General features: G+C 34.5%; 1 protein-coding gene across 1 annotated transcript in view; it reads right to left on the bottom strand.

Annotated features, from left to right (window-relative positions):
• The window catches only part of LOC108527087 (bifunctional heparan sulfate N-deacetylase/N-sulfotransferase 4), a 306,322-nt gene that overhangs the window by 130,446 nt on the left and 151,225 nt on the right, over positions 1 to 24,651 (bottom strand). Inside the window, exon 4 of the mRNA XM_017868251.1 lies at positions 23,594 to 23,748. Coding sequence (XP_017723740.1) covers positions 23,594 to 23,748 — 155 coding nt within the window. The remainder of the gene's footprint in view (positions 1 to 23,593; positions 23,749 to 24,651) is intronic.

Here is a 24,651-nt window from a genome sequence, read left to right as displayed (position 1 = left end):
TGGATTGAGCTATACAGACAATTTGAGGAAAACTATTCCAGGCAGAGGAAACAGCACAGATAAAGCCTGGTCATTTCTGAGGAATAGCAAGGATTCCATTGTTTTTGCAGCAGAGTTAGCAAAGGGGGAGATTAGCAAGAGATGATGTCAAGGGGCAGAGTTGCTTCAAATAGCTTTGAAAATTTTTCACTGAACAACTCCAGTGGGCACCATTCACATTTACCATGCTTTTCCAGAGGCTGTGCAATGCAGCAACACTGAAGAGAAGGAATGGGTACAGATCTTCTAGGTTTTCTTATATAAACATTGTTATGATGATTACATTTTTTCTGTAGATATTTTCACATACTTAAAACTGTGGTTACTATTTTATTTTTATTTTGTTATCATTGTATTGAAGTGGCAGTTGTAATAAGAGGAGTATGTGAAAGGTTTTCTTTGTGGGTTGATTTTTTTTTTCATTGAAATAAGAAACAAGATCATCAGCTGAGAGTAGGGATGAGACAATTTGTGTGGTAGTTTGAAGAGAGAGGAAATGATATAGAAGAGTAGGATTATGAATAAAATAAAACTTGTAATGCAACGTCTGGGCACCACTGAGGGTCCCCTTGGGGTCTATGGCCAGGTTTTAAAGTGAGAACACTTAAACACTGGTCCAAGATAGATTTATTTTCAGTAGTATAGGCATAAACTTGGTGTCAACCTGGATTTAACCAGGGTTGAGGCTTTATAGGGAAGTAAGATCAAAAGAAAGGTGTAAAGAAATTCAGAGCATGTGTAAAGGAATGAATGCTTATTATGATTGTCTCTTGAAAGAGGTTGAATAAGGAGGAAAGCAAGTGCCCAAGAAGAGTGAGGGACAACAAAGATGTATCATGATAGCCTGAGAAACGCAGAACTTCATTTTAGCCCTGCTCCCTTAATTGCAGGCCTGTGTTACATAGAGAGATGTTTTTAGATTTAATTTAGAAGCAAGAGAAAAGTTACAGGTGTTAAATATTAAGTTTCTAATAGTGCCATTAACCTGGACTAAATAATAACATTCATAATTCTTCCAGGTATTAAGTCAGGTGGAAATAAGAATGGTATTATTCAGCCCATTATTACATCATTTCTATAGTACTGTAGGCAGAAATGTGGAAGAACAAGTTACTCAAAATAATTTTGCTTAATATAAATCATAAAATTTTCACAATGTGACCTTCTGTAATTTCGTCTTAAGTAACTACTACATGTAAATATCTTGGCATATTTCTCTTCATTCTTAGTACTTCAAGTATTCATATGCAGCACACAAACAAAATATTAGGCTTTAAAAAATCTTCAATCTGATTGCACATTTTCATGGAGTAAAGCATTGAGTTCAGTGGAATAGCTGCGGATGCCTGTGTATGTGAAGAAGACAAGTGGAAGAGGGATAACTGTCCTTTTCAAAGCTGTCTACAGTGTGCTTCATTTTCTGATTACGAACATATTTCCAAACTTTTTGGATCCTTCTACAATTATAAATAGCAGCTGATGGGTTAGAATCATTAATTCAAAGACATCACTTTGCAGAAAGAGTAGATTAGCATAAACTACTACTTTCTCTTAGCAATGGAATTTTTTAAAATATTATTTTTGTTTCAAGCTGAGATTTCCCTTAGGAGGCATTTTCCCAACTTAATGTCAGCTTAACACATTTATGGGAAGATGTTTTAAACATTTGGTATATGCATGAGCCATCCCTCTGATTGTCACTTCCCTCCCCCGCCCCCCAAATACAAAGTGTTATTACGTTTTGTCCTTTTATGACATCCTGTGCCTTCTCTTACTTAAAATAATGATAATTTGCAATTTTGTGTAACCTTTACTACCAGGCAAAGCAGGTTAAATTTCATGAGTCCCAAAGTAGGTTCCTATTAATAAATGGTATCTATATACTCAAAGAATTACATGAATGATTTCATTTACTTGAGTAACCGACCATATAGATTATTAAATAATTATATTTTTCTGTAGACATGTTCACACATTTCAAACTAAAATCTTACAAATTATTACATTTTCATTTTGCTATCCTGTTGAAGTGATATCATATTTGGAAATAAGGTCATCAATACAGTTTTCATCCCTAAACAAGTTTACATTAAAAACCCCAATTCTCCTATGTTCTTAACCAGCTTTAATTCTCTCCACCGTAAACATATTTGGAAACAATTTCTTATATTTGAATATTGCTCAAGTTACTGCAGAAAAGACTGCAGAGAACTGCAGTGTCAACTACTTAAAAAAATCACGGAATGCTGAAAATGTTCAGCTACTATAGATAAAGTAGAAAGGACACCATCAGACGAAAATAATTTTTCAAACTCCAAAATGCAAAAGAGAAAAGAAAAAAGAGAGAGAAAGAGATGTTTTAACTAGTAGTTTGGAGGGATTATCCAATTTAAATAGTCATATTTAGTAGAGTAGTTAAATAATAATAATAAAACAAAAGCGGTAAATAATAATGTTTAAAAAATCATTGAAAACGTTGGCTCTTAATTATTTCACATTTAATCATTCAAAACAAGGGTGATCACTGAAACAGTGAAATTAAATTTTTTGAGAGCTAATTATGCTATTATTGACCACTTCAAGAATCCAATAACAAAATTGTTATCTAATAATTAATAACTCTCACTATCAATACTTTTTAGAAAGTATTAAAATATTATATTTTAGGATATTATTCTATATAAATATTCCTTTGAGGGTCTGCAAATTCTAGACAATGGGAACAACTTGAATATAAGCAAATCTCAAAATAATTTAAGAGAAAAACTCTAAGGGAAAGCATTAGAGCATGACATCGGATAGGGAATGGGTCCAGCCTTTGTACCACAAAAGGAACAATGCCAAAAACAGTAAATTGAAAAGCATAGGAGTTTTATTCTTATTTTTTTCTGTCATGTAATGGGGAACCTGTAGAGTAGTGGTTGCTAGTACTGGTTCAGCAGTTTAAGATTGCCAAAAGTGAGGATTCTCTTGGCATTTGCTCCACAGTTTTATGATGAATACTTTAGTTCCAGCCAATGGGAACATATAGCAGGTTAGAGAAAGAAACAAAAGCTAAGGGCAGAAGGGCAGAGCCCCAGCAATACCTAGCCTCCTTTTTTCTGAAGTTTTCCTGAAAGCTCCATACTGTAAGTTGTGCTTTCATCTGACTGGGCAAAACAGTGTTCAATGCCCACTACCTAAAATAAAAGCTGAGAAATTTATTCTTTTAACTGGATGGTTTGGCTCCACAAGCAAACTTTGGCTTTATTGAGTGAGGAAGAAAGTAAACATTGGCATTGGGTATACATTTAGAAGTGATGCCCAAGGATTTAAGACATCTGTAGCCTGAAACAAGAAGGTAAAAATATGGAATCAAATTCCCTGTTTACTAAGCAGTCTGCTTCCTATGTACAAAATATGAAGAATACTGATTTAGAAGATTCTAGGAGAGCAATAAATTATAATATATTCGTTAGGAACACGGGGAGGTGAGATGAGAAACTGGAAAATTGTTATTTCAAATGTAGAGCTCTAAGCAAAGGTCGTTTATACGTTCGATTTAGGGTACCTGAAGCTCCAACACCTAGGATAAAAAGTTCCTCCACATTCTGGACCACATGAGCTACTTGATCCCATCTTCTCCTAATTCCCAACACACAGCTTCCTCTAGAGCCAAATCAATTTATTATTTCTTTCTTCAACATTTTATCCACCTTTCCAAGGTTCATTAAGGCAAGAATACTGGAAATAAGATTTTATTGTCCATAAATTTCATATTTCTAAGGGTATAGTAGGTCACCAATAGTAACTGATGAAAATGTGCATTAGCTAAGAATTCATGAACTACTGTTCATCATTATGATTCCAATTTTATATAGTATCTTCAGAACCGTGTGTAAGTTAAGGTTTGGTAAAGTTTTGCCAGCAACATACTGCCTCTGTCACACATTTCCTTTCTTTGTTTGATACTTACAACTCTTTAAAAAATGTAAAACTTACTCTTAGCACACCAACCACACACTAAGAGACTGCAGGCCAAATCCCACAGGCAGTAGTTCCCAAAGCATAGATAGGTTGTTGCTAAACCTACGTGGATTTTACTAGAGGAGTGCATTAATTGGGCATAGTCTTGTGCTCATTCTGCTATGGCTCCCTCTGTATAAGGGTTCCCCTCTTGCTTTCTGCTTCATGCCCACCTACTCATTTTTCACAAACGTTATCAACTCAGTTGTTCATTTTTTTCTTGCCCTTATAACAAAACTGTGTCTCTTTTGTGGCTGTATTGTGTTCTGTACATTTCTCTCAAAAACCTAAAATGCCACTTTATTACTCTTCATGCTTTCTCCCCTCTCCCATCAACTAAGTAAGTAAAATCTCAGCATCTCGATCATTTTGGCATCCCTAGTGTCAAGTAAGGTGCTCAGCAGATAATGCATATTCATTATCTGTTGAGGAAAGGAAGAAAGGAAGTGAAGAAAGAAAAGAAGGGGAGAAGGAGGGAATAAAAGAGTTGAAAGTTGAAAGGAAGAAAGGAAGAAACAAGCAAAAACAAAGGACTGACAAATGAAAGGAGGGAGGTAGTTTTCACACTGAAAGTGTAAATTCTTGGACATAATTGGAAAACAATAATTTCAAAGATTCATGTGTTCACATGCACATGAGTGATTTCTTTAATTTTTTTACTTTTAAAAAGACAATTTTACCTCCATGTTCTTTTCTTGGAACGTTTGTTAAGATATTAGTTTTCTTCATTATTAAATACTTGTGACCATTTTCAGTATGGAGTTATGGATAGATGGAGAATTGCAAAGCAAATTAGAATGTCTTGTTTCTGTTTCCACCTTGAATATTACACAACCTTGAAAAATTTATTTGGCTCTTTCATGCATCATCAACCACTTATTTCAAAAGGAATGATAGCATGCTTCTTGAAGAAATATGGTAAAAGTGATGATAACCATAATGATAAAGGTGACAAATACTTTTGAAAAACTTATATGTCAAATACTTTGCTAAGAATTATGTATACATAAACATGTACACACAATATCCAATCCTCATAAAAACCTGTGGGGTAGGAACTACTGGCATACTTATTTTACATACTTGAAAATTAAAGCACAAGAATTTTAAGTAATTTGTCAAGGTTCTCCATATAATAATTGTCAAAGACAGAACTTGATCCAAGATTGGTCCGAAGCCAAATACAAGGGTTTGACTTCTACACTGAGCAGCTAAGTAATGACTCATGTAATGTGAACTCATATCACACAGGAAGTATCCTTTATGTATAAAAGTAGCTAAAATTTTGTTTTCTTCTGAAAAACATGACTTCTTTTGTATTTTGTGCACAGACCATTGTTCTGAATAAGTGAAATAATAGTTGTAGAAAATACTAATTTGCTTAAGCAAGTAAATTAAATATCCCCAAGTACATTAACTAGCTATCAGCCTACCTCCTGGGGGAAAACCTATGTTATAATTTTCATGTATCAGTATTTGAAAAGAATTGGAGTTCTTCTAGTTAATCTTAGAACATTATTTAAAAGCATAAGACTATAGAATGATCAAGGAAAGCAGAAAGAATGATTTTTAAGGCTTTATACTTACTAAGGCTTTCTACTTACCAAAAATAATAATAACAAGGTATCCAGAACAGACAGATGTAAATCTTGATAGATTTATGTTAATGAATTTTGAGTGATATAAATAGTTCATTTTTCAATTATTGCTGCTCGATATTGAATTGCATTCTGTAGGGGACATTTATGTCTTTGAGGTTAAATGTGTTCAGAAGCAAAACACTGCTTGACAAGAAAAAGATGTTGCAGTGAAAAAAGCAATTTTGGGGGGTGGGAGGGTCTGCTATTGCCATCTGCTAGGAAAATCAAATAGATAAATATGTATTGTAGAGATTTTCTGTCTAAGGAAAATTCTTTCATCTACCTGCCAATACCAGACCAGCAAGTCAAGGACTTACCATGATAAAACACATGACAAGAAAAGCCATTTTTCTCTAAATCTATTGCTAAGCAGTATGAATATTAAAAGCTAATGAAATACCAATTCTAATTTGCAAGCAAAAGGTTCATGCTATCCTTTATGTTGTAAGTTTGGTGGAAATAGGAATTGATGAGAACCTTGGAGACTGCTAGAATAAGCCAGTTAAGAAATTTTTAAAACAATATCCTACTTGTAAAATGGATAAAAACCTTATCTAATGCCAATGGGTATCTAAAGAAAGAGAAATAAAAATATTTTTTCCTGTTATTCAATATGTGAATCATTATGCCATTTATACACCTCAATTTTCCATGCTAATCTAAGCTTTATGTAATAACATCTCAACACCTAAAGGTGAGCAAGTTTTTCAACAATTACTCATCTATTCAAAGGTCACTCATAAGTTACTTTAATTACCTGTGCTATGACCGAAAAAGGCTTTAAGAAAACCAGGCACACAAGATGGCTCATTTTTTGTGTGTGTGGGAAGGCCTTGTCCATTTCTCCCAGAGACCATCAGCTCTTACTTTGCAGTGCTGCGTGGTACAACTGGAACCACATGGCCACTTGTGCGTTCTTTGTGTGACTATGCAGAAGTCACATAAACAAGTTCTAGGGCTCTGTTTTCTCATTTGTAAAACTGAGACCTTTCAATATCACTTTAGAAACAAGCCTGAGAAGCTTTCTCCATCTGATTTCCAAACTCAGAACGACTTAGATTTGTATACTTTTAGAAGTATCAGGAGCTCTGATGGTCATCTAGTTTGATCACTTTGTTTCACTGAAGTGAGAATCTGGCTACTAGAATCAAATAACATGGCAATGGCTGCAAGAGAAAGTTACCAATCTTACAAACTTGGACCAGGAGACTGAGAAAGAAGAAAAAGTAGACACATGAGCTCAAAAATTCTAGGAACATAGTTTAGGAGCAAATAGTCCTTATAATATCAGCAGATTCCAAGAACACATCAGGAGCACAGTGCAGTGAAATCACTCATATTAACAATGAAAACTTAGTCTTTGTGAACGATGAAAACTTAGTCTATGTTAATGTGATGTGATGCCTGGCACGCATTTGTTAATTTAAAAGCAGTAAGTTTTTTGTTTTAGGAAGTTGTTCACTGAAATGAATAAAACAATAAATAACTCAAATGCTGAAGTTTTTAAGTGACAAATGGCTAACTCATTCATTGTAATATTATATTCTATACTGAATAACATAATACATGTATGCATATTTAACATCAACAGCAAAGCTAATTAACAGACATAATGACGAAGAGATATTTCTATTAACTACATGGATATAGAAGAATACTTTTAAGTTGCTATAAAACGCCATCCGTAAATAAGTGTTCTACATGCAGTAACGAAATTATTTAACCACTCATATAAATGAGTTTCAACCTTACTAGCTGATGTTCTGTAATTTTTCCCACTGTGCTTTTATTTTCTTCCTCCCTAAGACTGTTTTATTTATCACAAATTTGTGATAAAGGGGATTAACTATATTCAAGATCATTCACATATTCCATTTTCTAAACATTAAGCAAATTTTCACTGCTCTGTCTTCCAGGGAAATTCTAGTAATATTTTGTTATTATTTGTTTTTTTAAACTTATTTTTTGTTTTGCCTATGCTGTTTTATGACTTAAAAATACTGTTTCAAAAAATCCCAAATATAACAGATTCTATAAAAATAATTATAAAACCACAATGGATTTAATTTAAATTAAATTTAATTTGAATGCCCAGTCCAGAAATGTTAGCATTTCAGGAGAAATTATTAGTAATCCCAAATGCACATCTATCATGAGGCTTAAATGTAAAAGCAGCATGGCAACTTTGGCACATAGTATTAGCAAAATAAATTACACGGATTGAGGTATATTAGAAAATGAGATAAAATAAAAATGATCTCATCCTTGGGAAGCAAGGACAAGAGGAAATGGAAGATAAGACTAGAAGATAAGTAACTTACTTATTTTGTGAAAAACAGATGAAAGTCATACTCTCCCCAAACAGCTTTTTGATATGGAAAAGTTAAAGTTTGAATTGACACAAGATAATGTTACTAAAATATTCTTTTATCCTGGCTTTTATAATTTGTTCTTAAAAGTGTATATATGGTGATATCATTTGGATCTGTGTCCTCACCAAATTGTATGTTGAATTGTAATCTCCAGTGGTGGAGATGGAGCCTGGTAGGAGGTGATTGGATAATGAGATCACAATTCTTATGAATGGCTTAACACTATCCTTCTTGGCACTGTCCTTGCAATAGTGAGTGAATTCTCTCCAGATATGGTTATTTGAAAGTGTGTAGCACCTCCCCCATCCTTGCTTCTGCTCCCACCATGTGAAGACATCTCACTACCAACTTTGCCTTCTACCATAATTAGAAGCTTCCTGGGACCTCTCCAGAAGCAGAAGCTGTTAGGCTTCTTATAAAGCCTGCAGAACCATGAGCCAATTGAATCTCTTTTCTTTATAAATTCCCCAGTCTCAAGTATTTCTAGCAGTGGGAGAACAGACTAATACATATAGTATTTTTATACTATATATATGAAAAATGGTAGGAAGATAAACACTCTTCCAAATTCAAGGACTGTACAGCCATGATGGAAGCAGCTCAGCATCAATTTGTAGGAAGATCAGGGGAACCTTGAAGTCAAGGTGAGAGTCACCAAATCAGAAGAAAAAGCATGACACAAGAATGGCAACGGTGCAGATTGACTGTAGTCATCAGGGAGTAAGTAGCAACTACAGGATTGGAGGCACACTGAAAACATCCAAGTGCGAATCATTAAAAAAGCCAGAGGGGAGCTTACAGCATGCGAAACAAGGGGCCAGTTGCTAGGGGCTTGTGAGCTGTCTTAAGTTAGCTTAGAGGGCTTTGAGACAAAATGTGACAGAACATAAATTACATGTTAACAGGATCACTGTAGCTGCTTTGCTGAGAATGGACTCAAAAGGCCAAGAGTGGAAATGAAAAGCAATAAAGATGCTGCTGCCATAAATTAGTCAAGAAAGAATAGTAGAATGCAGAGTTGTGCAATGGTGGTATGAGGAGTTCTGTGGACCATCTCCCAGTGACACACCTATAACTGGTGAAAATTATTTTAAAAACATTAAAAATATCTGCAAAGTGAACTAAGGGCATATAACCCATGCAAAACCATTTATTCAAGAAAACCTACTACAAATGATAAGAATAGTGAGAGTCAATGGCATGTGAGCCATGACCTGCTCCTTTCTGTCCCTGTCCCAGTTTAGAGTAACAGAATTCTTACCTTGGGTAATTGTAGCCAAGAACATAGGACTACATGTCTCTCCAGTGTCAAATGTAGGCTTATGATTTCTCCTTGGGAATGGCAGTCCACAGCATTTCTCCTGTCCTCATCTCTATGTGCAAAAGTTCTATTCTAGTTAAAAGCAAATTAGAGACCTGGAGTTTTCCTCCACTATGTAGCCCCACTCGTAGAAAAGAAGATGTACCCTAAGTGCAGAAGGCCAATAATACTGTAATTTTAATTTTCCCTTGCCTCATCTCAATTGTGGAGTGTTGACTCCATTCCAGGAAAGATAATCGGAGAATAATAGGGGCTACTACCCCAACCCAGGACCCTGCCTATGAATCTGGGTGTTACTTTGAGAGAAGTAGACAACTGTAGTTACCTTTATCTCTGAGCAGTGGCACAGAGATTTTGCCCAGAGACAGAGGCAGGCCTCAAGAAGAGAGATCTTCAATGTTCCCCCAAGGAAACACTTTATTTGAGACACAGTGTGAAGAAGTTTTAGCCTAAGTTCACTCTCAAACAGTAGAGATTTTAACGGTAAGCAAGTAAGTGAGAGGCTGTTGTTATCATAATTAAGACAGAAAACAAGCGAATCATTGACTAAACAGAAACTTCCTATCTAGAGCGAACCAGATAAAGAGGTAGCTAAGAGGGACACTCTTTGTGTCAGTAAAAGCCTCATAATCTGAGCGCCTTTTGTCAAAAGCAATCAAGTACACAGTTGATAATTAGTACAGGCCCACTTCCAACAAAGCTCTATTTCAGAAGTAGACAGCTTAACAAAAATATCAGGAAAAGGCAGTCAAAGAGGGCTGTGCTAAAACCACTATTGTCCAAGAGTGACTATGTTCCCTATAAGGAGCAACATTGAGGCCGCACACTTCAAGTGAAAGAGTCACTTAAATTATCCAGCCATTTCATTTAAAAAATAAATAGCTAGATGGCAACAAAAATACATCCTTAACATGGAGGGAAGGGATCAGTGCGAAGAGTGCTGCAAAAATTATCTAAAATGTCCATAAAAAAATACAAGATATACAAAGAAACAGGATGGTGGAATTCATCCACAGGAAAATAAAATGAGCAATTGAAATTGCCTCTAAAGGGCCAAGATGCTAGACATAGAAGACAAAGACTTCAAATTTGTTTAAAGAATTAAAGCAAACTAGGCCTGAAGACATAGACAAAGGTATGATGACAATATCTCATCAAATGAGAATATCAATAGAGATAGAAATATTAATAAAGAGTCAAAATTCCAGAGATGAAAAGTACAATTATTGAAATAAAAAATTACTACAGGTCTTGTATTTTTCCATTTTTATACCTCTATGAAGAAATACCCAAGACTGAGTAATTTATAAAGAAAAAGAGGTTTAATGGACTAACAGTTCCACATGGCTGGGGAGATCTCACAAGTAACAGAAGGCAAAGGAGAAGTAAAGTCACATCTTACATGTCAGCAAGCAAGAGAGATTGTATAGGGGAACTCCCCTTTATTAAACCATCAGATCTCACAAGATTATTCACTATCACAAGAATAGCATGGGAAAAACCCACCCCCATGATTCAATTACCTCCCACTGGGTTCATCCCATGACAGGTGGGAATTATTGAAAATGAGATTTGGGTGGTGATAGAGCCAAACCATATAATTCCTGGCCTCTCTCAAATTTCATGGCCTCACATTTCAAAACCAAACATGCCTTCCCAGCAGTCCCCCAAAGTTTTTATTACCTTCAGCATTAACTCAAAAGTCCACAATCCAAAGTAAAGACAAGACAAGCCCCTTCCATCTATGACTGTAAAATCAAAAGCAAATTATTTACTTCTTAGACACAATGGAGGGTACACATAATGGACAAACACACCTGTTCCAAATGGGAGAAACTGGCCAAAACAAAGGAACAAAGGCCCACGAAAGTCCAAAATCCAGCAGGGCAATCAAATTTTAGCTCCAAAATGATATCCTTTGACTCCATGTCTCACATCCAGATCATACTGATTCAAGAAGTGGGTTCCCATGGTCTTGGGCAGCTCTGCTCCTGTGGCTTTGCAGGGTAAAGCCCCCTTCCTGGCTGCTTTCACTGACTGTCTTGAGTGTCTGTGGCTTTTCCAGGTGCACGGTGCAAGACATTGGTGGATCTACCATTCTGGGGTCTAGAGGATGGTGACCCTCTTCTCACAGTTCCACTAATCAGTGCCCCAGTGGGGATTCTGTGTGGGGGCTCCCACCTCACATTTCCCTCCTCACTGCCCTAGCAAAGATTCTCCATGAGGGCTCTGCCCTTGCAGCACAACTCAGCATGGACATCCAGGCATTTCTATACATCCTCTGAAATCTAAGTGGAGGTTCCCAAAACTCAACTCTTGAGCAGAGACCCTAAATCATCTCTCTTAAGTTCAAAGTTCCACAGATCTCTAGGGCAGGGGCAAAATGCAACCAGTCTCTTTCTAAAACATAGCAAGAGTCACCTTTATTACAGTAACATATTCCACATCTCCATCTGAGACCAATCATCTCCATCAAACACCATACGTAGGCTGCAAAGGCTTCGGGCTTTCACCATCTGAAGCAACTGCTTGAGTGGTATATTGGCCCCTTTTAGCAATGGCTAAGACAAAGGGCATTAAGTCTCCAAACTGCACAAAGCAGCAAGGCCCGGGTTCCAGTCCGGGAATCCATTTTTCCCTCCTATGCCTCATGACTTGTGATGGGAGGAGCTGCATGACATTTACTGGAGACATTTTCCCCATTGTCTTGGTGATTAGCATTTGGTCCCTTGTTACTTATGCAAGCTTCTGCAGCCAGTTTGAATTTCTCTTCAGAAAATGAGTTTTTCTTTTCTACTGCATTGTCAGTCTGTAAATTTCCTGAACTTTTATGCTCTGCTTCCCTTTTAAATGTAAGTTCCAATTCCAAACCATATCTTTGTGAATGAATAAAACTGAATGCCTTTAAAGCACCCAAGTCACATCTTGAACACTTCAGTGCTTAGAAATTTCTTCCACCAGAGACCCTAAATCCTCTCTCTGAAGTTCAACATTCCACAGATCTCTAAGATAGGGAAAAAATGCCACCAATCTCTTTCTAAAGCATAGCAAGAGTCACCTTTATTACAGTTTGTAACATGTTCTTCATTTCCATCTGAGACCACTTCAGCCTTGACTTCATTGTCCAGATCACTATCAGTATTTTGGTCAAAACCATTCAACAAGTCTCTAGGAAGTTTCAAAATTTCCCACAATTTCCTCTCTTCTTCTGAGCCTTCCAAGCTGTTCCAACCTCTGCCTGTTATCCAGTTCCAAAGTCACGTACACAATTTTGGGTGTACTTATAGCAGTACTCCACCCTACTAGTATCAATTTACTGGATTAACTCATTTTCATACTGCTATGAAAAAATACCCAAGACAGGGTAATCTGTAAAGAAAAAGGAGTTTAATGGACTCACAGTTTCACATGGCTGAGAAAGCCTTACAATCATGGCGGAAGGTGAAGGAGGAGCAAAGTCACATCTTACATGGTGGCAGGCAAGAGGGCATGTGAGACTCATTCACTGTCTGGAGAACAGCATAAGAAAAACTTGTCACCATGATTCAATTACCTCCCACCAGGACCCTCCCACAACACACGGGGATTATGGGAGCTACAATTCAAGAGATAAGATTTGGGTGGGGACACAGTCAAACCATATCAGGATTCAACAGGAAATTTGAGCTAACAGAAGAAAAATTTAGCACACTTGAAAATCGATTATGAGATTATGCAACTGAAGAATAAAGAGAAAAAAATAGGAAAAATGAATGACCAGAGCCTCAAAGAAATGTGGGACACTACTAAATGCACCAACATATGTGAGATGGGATTATCACAAGAGTGGATGGAGAAAAAGAAACACAAAAGGTATTCAAAAAATTATTTCCTAAAAACTTTGCAAATTTGATGAAAATTATTAATTCACACATGTAAGAAGCTCAGTGAACTAGAGCTAAAATAAACAAAGAAATCCATATACAGATATATCATCATCAAAATTTTGAAAACAAAGGCAATCAACAAATCTTGAAAGTAGCAAAAGGAGAAGAACTCTCATCACATAGAAGTGAAACTCAAAATTAACTATTCACTTCTCAGTAGAAACTGTGGGATCCAGAAGGAAGTGGAAAGAAAAAAGAAAATGGTAATCAGTGATTGTATATCTAGCAAAGCCATCTTTCAAAAATATCAGTGAAATAAATACATTCACAAATACATCAAAACTGAGAGAATACATTGCCAAATCTCTCTTATAAGAAATTACAAATGTAGTTCTTCAGACTGAAAGCAAATAACCACACAGAGTAATTTGAATCAACGTGAAGAAATAAAGGCTGGGTGTGGTGGCTCATGCCTGTAATCTCAGCACTTTGGGAGGCCAACGCGGGCAGATCATGAGGTCAGGACCAGCCTGGCCAATATGGTGAAACCCCATCTCTACTAAAAATACGAAAATTAGCTGGGCGTGGTGGCAGGCACCTGTAATCCCAGGTACTCAGGGGGCTGAGAAATATTGCTTGAACCCGGGAAGCAGAGGTTGCAGTAAGCCGAGATCACACCACTGCACTCCAACCTGGGCAACAGAGAAAGACCTGGTCTCAAAGAAAAAAGAAAAAAAGAAAAAAGAAATAAAGAATGTTGGTAAAGGTAATTATGTATTTATGGAAGACAGTGTAAATACACATATCTTCTTTCTTCTCATCAGATTTAAAAAGCAATGATAGAAAACAATATAAACATAATTGTGTTGCTAGGGCTATAACAGGTGTAAATGCAATATATTTTTAATTACAGCACAAAAAAGACAGGTGGGAGAAAAACCGTATTGAAGTAAGGAAGTAACACCAAATAGTATTTAAATTTACAAGAACAAATGAAGAGTAGAAAAATGTCATAGAAAAAAGTTTATGTAGAAAACTATAAATATATACTTTCTCTGATTTCTTATTTCAATTTTTAAAAGCATATATAATTACATAAAGTATAAACTATAACAATGTATTGCTGAATTTGTAACATATATGGATGTAATATGCAATAATAACAAAAAAGGAAGGAGGGAGGAATAGAGTTATGTAAATATAATGTTTCTATACTTCACTGGAAAAGTCACTATGAAATTGAAAAAGATTCTGAGAAGTTAAAAGGTATATTGCAACTCTTAAGCAACCACTAAGAATAAATCACAAGGGAGATTAGGAAACATTTTGAGATGAATAGAAATGAAAACACAACTTACTAATACTCAGGGGATGCAGCAAAATTAGTGCTTAGAGGGAAATTCATAGCTGTAAAATGCCTTTATTAAAAATATAAAAAAAGCTTTTAAGTCAATAACCTGATATTTCTCCTTAAAACATTGAAGAAAATCATATTAAATATAAAGTAATTAGAAGGAAAGAAATAATAAAGATTAGAGCAGAAATTAATGAAATAGAGAAGATAAAAGCAATCTGGGAAGACAATAAAATTAAAATTTGGTTATTTGAAATGATCAACTAAATTGAAAAAACTTTAGATAGACCAAGTTGGGGAAAAGGCTCAAACTGGTAAAATCGATAATGAAAATGCAGACAACACTATTGACCTTATACAAATAACAAGTGCCATGAGGTAGTACCATGAACATTCTATGCTAAATATTTGATAACGTAGATAAAATTAGTAAATGTCTAGACACACACAAACATCTGAAATTGACTTAAGTGAGGATAGAAAATATAAATAGACTTAAAACAGGTCAATTGAATTACTTAGTAAATTAAAAACTTCCCACAAATAAAAGCAAGGAACAGGTGAGTTCTACCAAACATACAAAAAATAATTAATGTTTGTAATTCATGACTTCTCCTCCCTTTATACATAAAAAAAGAAGAGCAAAGAATATTTCTCAATTAATGATATGAGGCTAGTATTACCCTGACACCAAAGCCAAACAGTTATGTCTAAAGAAAAAGAAATGTACAGAGCAGTATCTCTATTAATATAGTTTTTAAAAACACTCAAAAAGGCACTAGCAATCAAACTCAATAATATACAAAACTGATTATATGCAATAACAAAGTGGGATTTATGATAGGAATGCAAGGTTGGCTTAACATCTAAAAATCAATTAGTGTAATATACTATATCAAGAGAATAAAGGAGGAAAAAACACATGGTTAACTCAATAGGCACTGAAAAAGTATGTAACAAGTCCAACATCCTCCTATGATAAAAATACATACAGATACATACAGAAAAAGAGACTTCTTCAACTTGATAATAGGTATCTATGAAAAATCTACACTAACATCATGTCTAATGGTGAAAGACTGCATACTTTCCCCTTAAGACCAGGCATAAAACAAGGATATTTGTTCTTGCCATTTCTATTCAACATTATACTGAAAGTTACAGTCAGGACAATTAGACAATAAAATAAGATAAAATATAGCCAGATTGAGAATGAAGAAGTAAAAGTATCTCTATTTGCACATGACATAATCTTATATGTAGCCAATCCTAAGGAATCCACTGAAAACTCTAAAATAATAAATGAGTTCACCAAATTTGAAGGTTTGGATGTTACAAGAGCCATATACAAATGTCAATTGTACTTCTATACAAAAAATTAACAATATAAAATTTGAATTTTAAAATATTTTGTTTATAATAGCATCAAAAAGAATAAAATATTTAGGATTGTATTTCATCAAAGAAGTACGAAATTTAAACTGAAAATTATAAAACATTGTTTAAAGACATTGTAGCAGATCCAAATAAATTAGAAGACAGGCCATGTTCATTTATCAGAAGACTTAATGTTGGTAAGATGGCTATATTTACCAAATTGAGTTGCAGACTGACTGCTATCACTGTCAAAATGTCAGTTGTTTATTGTGCAGAAATTGATAAGATGATCCTAAAATTTGTATGGAAATTCAAAAGACCCAGAATAGCCAAAATCATCTTGACAGAAAAGAACCACTTCACATCCACTAGAATGACTATAATAAAGATAGATAACAATAAGAGTTGGTGAGAGCAGTTGGAACACTCATGAATTGCTGGTGGAATATAAAATGGTACTCACACTTTGGAAACAGCATGGCTATTCATCAAAATGTTAAACATAAAGTTACTGACCCAGTAATTCCACTTCTGGGTAGATACTAAAGAGAAATAAAAACGTATCTCCACACAAAAACTTGTACCTGAATGCTCATAGCAGCATTATAAATACTAGTCAGAAAGTGAAAACAACCCCAAAACAACCCAAGTGTTTATGAACTGATAAAGAATGGATATATAATGGATAAAGAAAATATGATATAGCCATACAATGAGACATTATTTGTCAATAAGAAGGAATGAAGTACTGATATATGTTACATGTTTAAACCTTAAAAACATTATGCTAAGTGAAAAAATCTAGTCAAAAAGACCATGTTATGTATGATTCCACTTATATCCAATGGCCAGTATAAGCGAATCTGTAAAGACAGAAAATAAATTAGTTATTTGCTCAGGTTGAGGGAGTGGGGAGAAATGGAAAGTGATTGCTAAGGGATACTTTTATTAAATGAGTTGATGAAAATGTCCTAAAATTATAGTTAGTTTGCACAGAGCTGTGAATACACTGAAAACCATTGAAGTTTACACTTTACATGGTTGAACTTTATGATATGTTAATACCAATATCAATAAAGTTGCTAAAATGATACAACGTAACTTGCACTAAATTGATGGATAGTAGAAGTGGTAAGAATTAAAATAGACAATGCCTTCGATGAGAGAGAGGTAATAGATGAGTTCAATATTTACAGCTTTGAAGGATGTAATTGACACTAACCTTGAGGAAAAATATTAGATTTTAGTTAATATGCAAATATTTTTAAATTAATGCAATAATAAGTGTGAGTTATATCATACAGGATCCTCTGTATTTCTTATTTCTAGTTAGATATGATCAGCAGCTTCTATAATATCTTCCAGTTAGTTATTGCTGTCTCCTGGTATTCCCTTTATTGTTTATTTTCCCTTTTTTTTTGAGTGTGTGCTAAACCTAGTGACTGGCTTCTCCTGAAGAGTATATGGTATAAGTGAAGAGGTATTGCTTCTAATATTTATGTAATAAATGACTCTGAATCAATCTGTCTCTTTTTCTCTTCCTCTCTCAGAGCCTTAGCTCTAATGTAGTCAATTACTGTGTTGTGAGCTGCCATCCCGAATGACCCACATGGCAAGGAACACAGGGCAGACCCAGGCAGCAGCTGGTGGGAAATTGAGGTCTTCAATCAATCCAACAGCTTGTGAGGAGCTGAATCTTGCCAATAACCATGTGAGCTTGGCAGCAGGTCCACCCTCCAGTTGAGCCTTGAAATGAGTGCCACCTCAGCTGACACCTTGATTGACATCTGTGAGAAATCCTGAACTACAGGATCCAGTTATGTCATAGTCAACTTCCTGACTTACATAAACTGTTAAATAATTAATGTGTGTTTTAGGTCTTTATAGTCTAAGTAATTTGTTATTAGACAATATCTAAGATATCTGAATGTTCAACTAATACGCTCAATTACTGAAGTAATTTACATAGAAATGTGTGCTAAATTGCCAGGTGTTCCATATAATACCTCAAGATCTTGTTCAAGTGCCAAAAAATGTTTTATTATTTTATTTTATTGTGGTAAGAGCAATTAACATGATATCTACCTTTCTGATACATTTGTAAGTACACAATATTATTATTGGCTGTAAACACAATGCTGTATGACAGATCTCTAGAACTTATTCATCTTGACTAAAACTTAATGCCCCTTGATTATTAAATCCTCTTTTCTCATTTCCCTCAGCCCCTAAAAACCACCATTCCACTCTTTGATTCTACGAATTTGACTATTTTAGACACCTCATATAAGTGGAATTATACAGTATTTGTCTTTTTGTGACTGGCTTATTTCACTTAGCATAATGCCCTCAAGGTTCATCCATGTTGTCACGTATTACAGAATTTCTTTTTTTTTTTTCAATGCCTTGGTGCTTTGGGGTTTTTTATTATTGTGATTTAATCTAAATCTTTCCTGCACATGTGGGTCCATTCTTGAGCGTAAAGATTGTTTTATTTGTTATTGAACTTCCAAAATACACTGTTTGTTCATTGTGAATTTTTGTTGTGTATTTGTTCACGATTTTATTTTAGTGTAAATATCCTTATCTTCTCTAAATTCCCTACCTTTAAATACCCTATAAGTTATAATCAGTTTTTTTTTCTGACATCTTGCATTTGTGGCATAATACAAGGCTGTAAACAGGATAATCCAGTAAAAATACTGTAAAGTATTACCAACATTGAAAGGAAGCTCTCTCTCATTTTCATTATACTATTAATTAGCTATCATATTACTTTTACTTCCTTTTAATATAACACCTACATAGCTGATTGAGTGTTCAGTCTATTATGACACTTAAGGATTTTCCATAGTCTCTCTTTAATAGATTTGTGTTTTTATGAGAACAATTTAAATGTCAGCATTTTTTACCTCATGAATATTGTGTAATTATGAAAAAAGTTATATAGATTTCATAAATATATGTAGCATTTTAAAATCAGAATTTAAAATCCTATGTCTTTATTTCAAGAATCTTCACGTAGTCACGAAAAGGACACCAGACTGCTCAACAACATAGCAAGTAAAATTTACATCATCATTGAAAATGTCTACAGTAAAGGCAAAAAGTTGATACTTATCCCTTCAGGATATTTCATGGTCTGCAACTATTAATGACTGAAAAGCCTTACTGGCTTGAAAACTTTAATGAGTTTATATGTAAAACTTAAAACAATGAAATACAATTTTAAAAATTTTTTTCAAGTATATTGTGGAATAAAATAAACAATTCAGGTTTATGGTATATGCACTTTTCTTTCTGTGGTTGGAAAATAGTATAGGTTAAATCAGGAATAATTTTTGGTAATTTTTTTATTAGTGCTTTCATGTTGGCCAATGTTTCTAGTTCTCTTCAGCCTTCGTTTGTCTATTGTCATTAATGAAGCTTTCCATCTATTTATTGACATAGTCAAGCAACTGAATAGCAGTGAGTTACTGAAGGAAAAAGAACCAAAAAGTATTTTTCTCCACCCTACTGCCATACCAAGAAGGGTATCTTTTAACTGCCATATTTCGGTTGCATATACTTGTCATTAGACTAACATCCTGTATACAAACACACACACATATACACATGACATATACGTGCATGGAGTAAGCATAATACATCCATACACGTATACACCCCCACTGCATACATTTGTGTTCATGGATTAAGCATATACATGTACATAACTCCAACAAGCATATACATATTCACAAGGCATATATGTGTGTATGTGTGTGTGTGGATTAAGCAATAACAATAACAATGTTTTATATTAATAAGGTCTCTTCAAACATGATGAAAGGTAAAGAAACAGGTTTGCAATGTGTTTCTCTCATGATGTTTAAACATAATACAAGAGAAAATAAACTCCATCCAGAAAGATTTCAGAGAAATTCCACAAATGAAACCACTCAGATAGATTGTTTGGTTTTCTTTAAAACACTAATTTGAAATATCAATATCAAGCTATTATTAGGTCTGAATATGTTTGATTTGTTTTTGGAACTGCTATGAGAACAAACGTGCTTTTGAGACTGACAATCCTTCTGACAGCCAAGGTCATATCAAGGGATAATGAGGAATGTCAGAACAGAACTTAAAAAAAGGATTTAAAGACTTCTAATTTTTATCTGTATAAGTTATTCATTTAGTTTGAAATATTTTCCCATAATTACTTCAATTCCAGCTAGATAAGGATTTCACGATGTTCATTCCAAATTTGCGGACCAACGTTGTCCACAAACGATCACAGAATTTTAAAATTGAAATTGATCGGTAGCATTATCTGGTCCAGTGCCTTTGGTTCTCAGATGAGTTGATGTAAATTAATTATCTAAAAACTTTGTAGTTTAGAGAATGAAAAGGCAAGTCATTACTATTTCGAGAGAGGAAAGTGAGGTATAAAGACATTAAATAAGTTGCCAATTTTACCAGAACTTGTTATTAGCTGTCACGACTAAAACTCACTCCACCAATATCCATTTAGTGTTTCTGCTATCCTATCCTATTTTGACACTGTTGATGGTTCTAAAGTGTCAGCTGGATGTGAAAAGATAATAATTTAATAAGAAAGAGATACATCTCTTGGCTCTCTGGATAGCACACATATTGTCATGTTATGTTGACAGTAAAGGTGGGGTTCTGAATGTCACTGCTTGAAGAGTCCTGAGTTTTATTGAGCTGAACTCCGGAAGGAAAAGGACAGTGTCATTTCAGTATGATGTATGTTTAACGGACTTCATTTCAGTTGTAGTATTTTGACTATGTAAAATATAATAAGATTTTTTAAACAATATATTTATAGGAATAAGTGTAGTTTCTGGCCATGCTGACTAAACAAATGTAATTACTCTGAATGGACTCTAAATACTTTTCAACATTTCATTACAAAGCAATTACATTTGAGTCTTCCCAAAGCTCTCAGCATGGCTTTTAAACAAGAAATTACACAAACAGGTGGAATCAACCATTATGAAATATAACCTATATCCCTGAAGAGCAAGGCTCAAGAGTGGAAGTGGAGTGGAATGAAGTGGGGGAAGTTTAAGACAGGTGATGCACATGTTTTATTTTCAAGGTAACTGTCCTGAGAGAATTTAGCATGCTTACTCAAGGTAAGTTTATTTTTGAAATGGAAAATATTACTTAATTTTATAATGCTATGAAGCAGCACAACATTTACGAGACATTTCCTAAAAGTTAAGTAAAAAACGACCCCTTGTAATCCATATGTTTTTTTAAAAAGCTGTTTTAAAAGCAAGATGTAACTGCATGCTCCTCTATATTTAGAAAGGTCATAATTGGTTAATTAACACTATTGAATGCTTACTGTGTGCCAGCCGCTGCTCTCAGCACATTATGTATATCCTCCCAGCAATTCCATGAGGTAGTTGTTACCATTATCCTCAGTTTTATAAATGGAGAACCAGACATAGAGAATCTAAGTAATTTGTTCAAGATCAAGCAACCATCAATGGAAGGTGAGGATTCAAACAGATAATCTGGTGCCTGAGTCCTTGTTCTTATCTGCTTTTTACGCTTTCTACATTTACTACTAAGAATCTTGTGTGCAGATTTGACACTGGTCTGAGGATTTAGAGATGCAAAGAATGATGACCTATTAGCTTAACAACTGGACATAACTATAAAATATCATAGTATTAATTTGACTTTGGGGCTATGCTTCCAAAGATGACTTTAAAAAATGAAGATATCAGTAATCGCACAGTACTAATGAATAATAACCCTTTAAGTTAGGAGTTCCTAACTAGGAACTAGGGTCTTTGGTGGAATCACAAACCTTTGTGATTGTATGCCCACTGGGTGAAGATGTGGGAATGTGCATCTGAGCATTTTTCTAGGGAAAATGTTTCTGTCTTCAGTTAGATTCTTAAAGGAATACATGGCTTAATTAATGTCTAGAGCAGAGATGGGCAAACTTTTTCTTGGTAAAGGTTGAGATAAAAATATTTTAGGCTTTGTGGACCACAGGATATCTTTTGCAACCACTCAACTCTGCCATTGAAATGTGAAAGCAGCTGCAGGCAATTCATAAAGGGATGAGTGTGGCTGTGTTCCAACAAAATTTTATTTATGAACATTTAAATGTAAATTTTATATAATTTTTATGTGCCACAAAATATCACTGTTCCTTTTGTTGTTTACCTTTGATTTGAATTATTAAGAAATGTTTTTTAAAAGGCTTTCTTAGCTCAGGGATCATAAAAAGCAAAGGTCATAATTTTCCTGCCCCTAGTCTAGAGCAAGTGATTCTTAGTGTAGAATCACGGGGATCATCTGGGAAGTTTCTGAAATGCAAATTGGCAGCCCTCTCTGCAGATCTACCGAATCAGAAACTCTGCTAAAGGACCAAGCAGTCTGTGTTTTAGAAGTCTTCTAGGTGAAATAGATCACACTAAAATATGAGAGCCACTGGTCTAGAGTCATGGCTCCAAACATTCAACTCATTCATTTCTTCCTTCATTCTTGCAACAAGTGATTTTTTAAACTATTATTTAAAAAATGGCTCAGGGCTATGTGCAGGTTTATGATATAGATAAATCGTGTCATGGAGTTTCAGTGTACAGATTATTGTGTCACCCAAGCAATAAGCACAGTATCAGATAGGTAGTTTTTCCATTCTCTCCTTCCACACTCAAGCAGGCTCCAGGGTCTAGTGTTCCGTTCTTTGTGTCCATGTGTACTCAGTGTTTAGCTCATACTGGTAAGTGCCAACATGCGGTGTCTGGTTTTCTGTTCCTGTGTCAGTTTGCTTAGGATTATGGCCTCCAGCCCCATCCATGTTGCTGCAAAGGACATAATCCCATTCTTTTTATGGCTGCATAGTGTTCCATGGTGTATTTGGACCACATTTTCTTTGTCCAATCTACTGTTGATAGGCATTTAGGTTGATTGCATGACTTTGCTGTTGTGAATAGCTCTGTGATGAAAATGAGTGTGCACCTTTATGGTGGAAGAATTTATACTTCTTTGGCATATACCTAATAATGAGATTGCTCAATTAAATGGTACTTCTGTTTTAAGTTCTTTGAGAAATTGCCACACTGCTTTCCACAATGGCTATAGTAATTTACATTTCCACCAGCAGGGTATAAGTGTTCTCTTTTCCTCTGTAACCTTGCCAACATCTTTTGTTTTTGACTTTTTAAATACAGTTATTCTGACTGGAATGAGATGGTATCTCATTGTGGTTTTGATTTATATTTCTCTAATGATTAGTGATGTTGAACAATACATTATTTTTGAATGGTTAATTATATTGCACCACAAATGAAAGTTGTACTATTTTTTTTGTCTTGATAGATACAAGAATAGTCATCTCATAAAACAGGAGTTGAAAGCCTCCTGAAAATAACTTACTTTTTGAAATATATTTTCTACATCATCACATGATGGCCCTATACATATACACACACGCCTGAAACAAAATATCACTAAGTTATATGTACCCTCAATACATGTGATGCACCCTGATATTATATTTTATTCTCTTTCTATCATTGATTTTACACTTTCACCACAAGATCACAACTTATAGCTCAAAAGATACCACAATAAAATGTGCTCACCAGTGCAAATTCCTTGTTGAGAATCATCTGCTCTACTAAAGATGACTCATTGTGGAAGAGGTGGGGCTGCATGTGGCTCCACATGTGAGGAAACCACCAGAACTCATCCACAGACCGAAGTAAAAGGTCATCTCCTTCATCTTCCTCTTCAGTCCCTATAAAACACAAAGTTAAAACAGCTTTAGTGAAAATATCTTACTATCCTAAAGGTTATTTTGGCAGATTTTCATGCTGCTAATGCATATATCCAATTCTGCGGACTTTAAAAATCAGAATAAAAGACCACAGTCTAAATTGAATCAAAGGCAAGGGGACTTGGGATTAGGATGGGGTGGGTAGGCGTGGCTGGAGCAGGTCAGACAGTTGTTTGTTTTAGAATTTAAGGGTATTTTATACCCTAACATATGTTTTATACCCTTACATGTATTTTATACCCTAACATATATTTTATACCCTTATATTTTAAGGGTAATTTTCAAATAATTGAACATAAATTTTAACTCATAAAATCTGTTAATTTTTTTCAGATTAAATAAATATCATATGCTTATTAAAGAAATGTGGAAAGCACAGACAAGTAATATGTAAAGTCCAAAAAGAAACACAAAAACAACCAAAAAACCTGTAAGACCATCTTCTACAGCCAACCAGTAAAATCATTTCTGTATTATTTTCAAAAATCTTTTTCTACTTATATTTTAGAAGTTCAACTCTTGCTGTAGTAATATTTTTGCATGCTTATGTTTTTCACTTAATGTTATACATGTCAAATTTCCCATTTTAATATAAATATTTCATAAAAACTAAACAATGGATCTGATAACTGTTTATAATATAAACGTGACTTGAGAATTTAAAACTAGTATTACTTTCTCTTCTTCTTTTGAGAAAATTTGTTAACAGCACCCAATACATAGGAAATAAAAACAGAAAACATTGTTATGCCACAGTTAAGAAAAAAAAAAACTTACTTCTAAGAGAATTAATTATATTGCAGCTATCCAAGAATATTCACAAATTAAATGATAGGGTTTTCGTATGATTTTGTACAATTTTAC

The sequence above is a fragment of the Rhinopithecus bieti genome, unplaced genomic scaffold (assembly GCF_001698545.2).
Source record: "Rhinopithecus bieti isolate Rb0 unplaced genomic scaffold, ASM169854v2 scaffold_3316, whole genome shotgun sequence".
NCBI classification, from domain to species: domain Eukaryota; kingdom Metazoa; phylum Chordata; class Mammalia; order Primates; family Cercopithecidae; genus Rhinopithecus; species Rhinopithecus bieti.
This window is presented reverse-complemented; position numbering and strand designations above follow the sequence as displayed.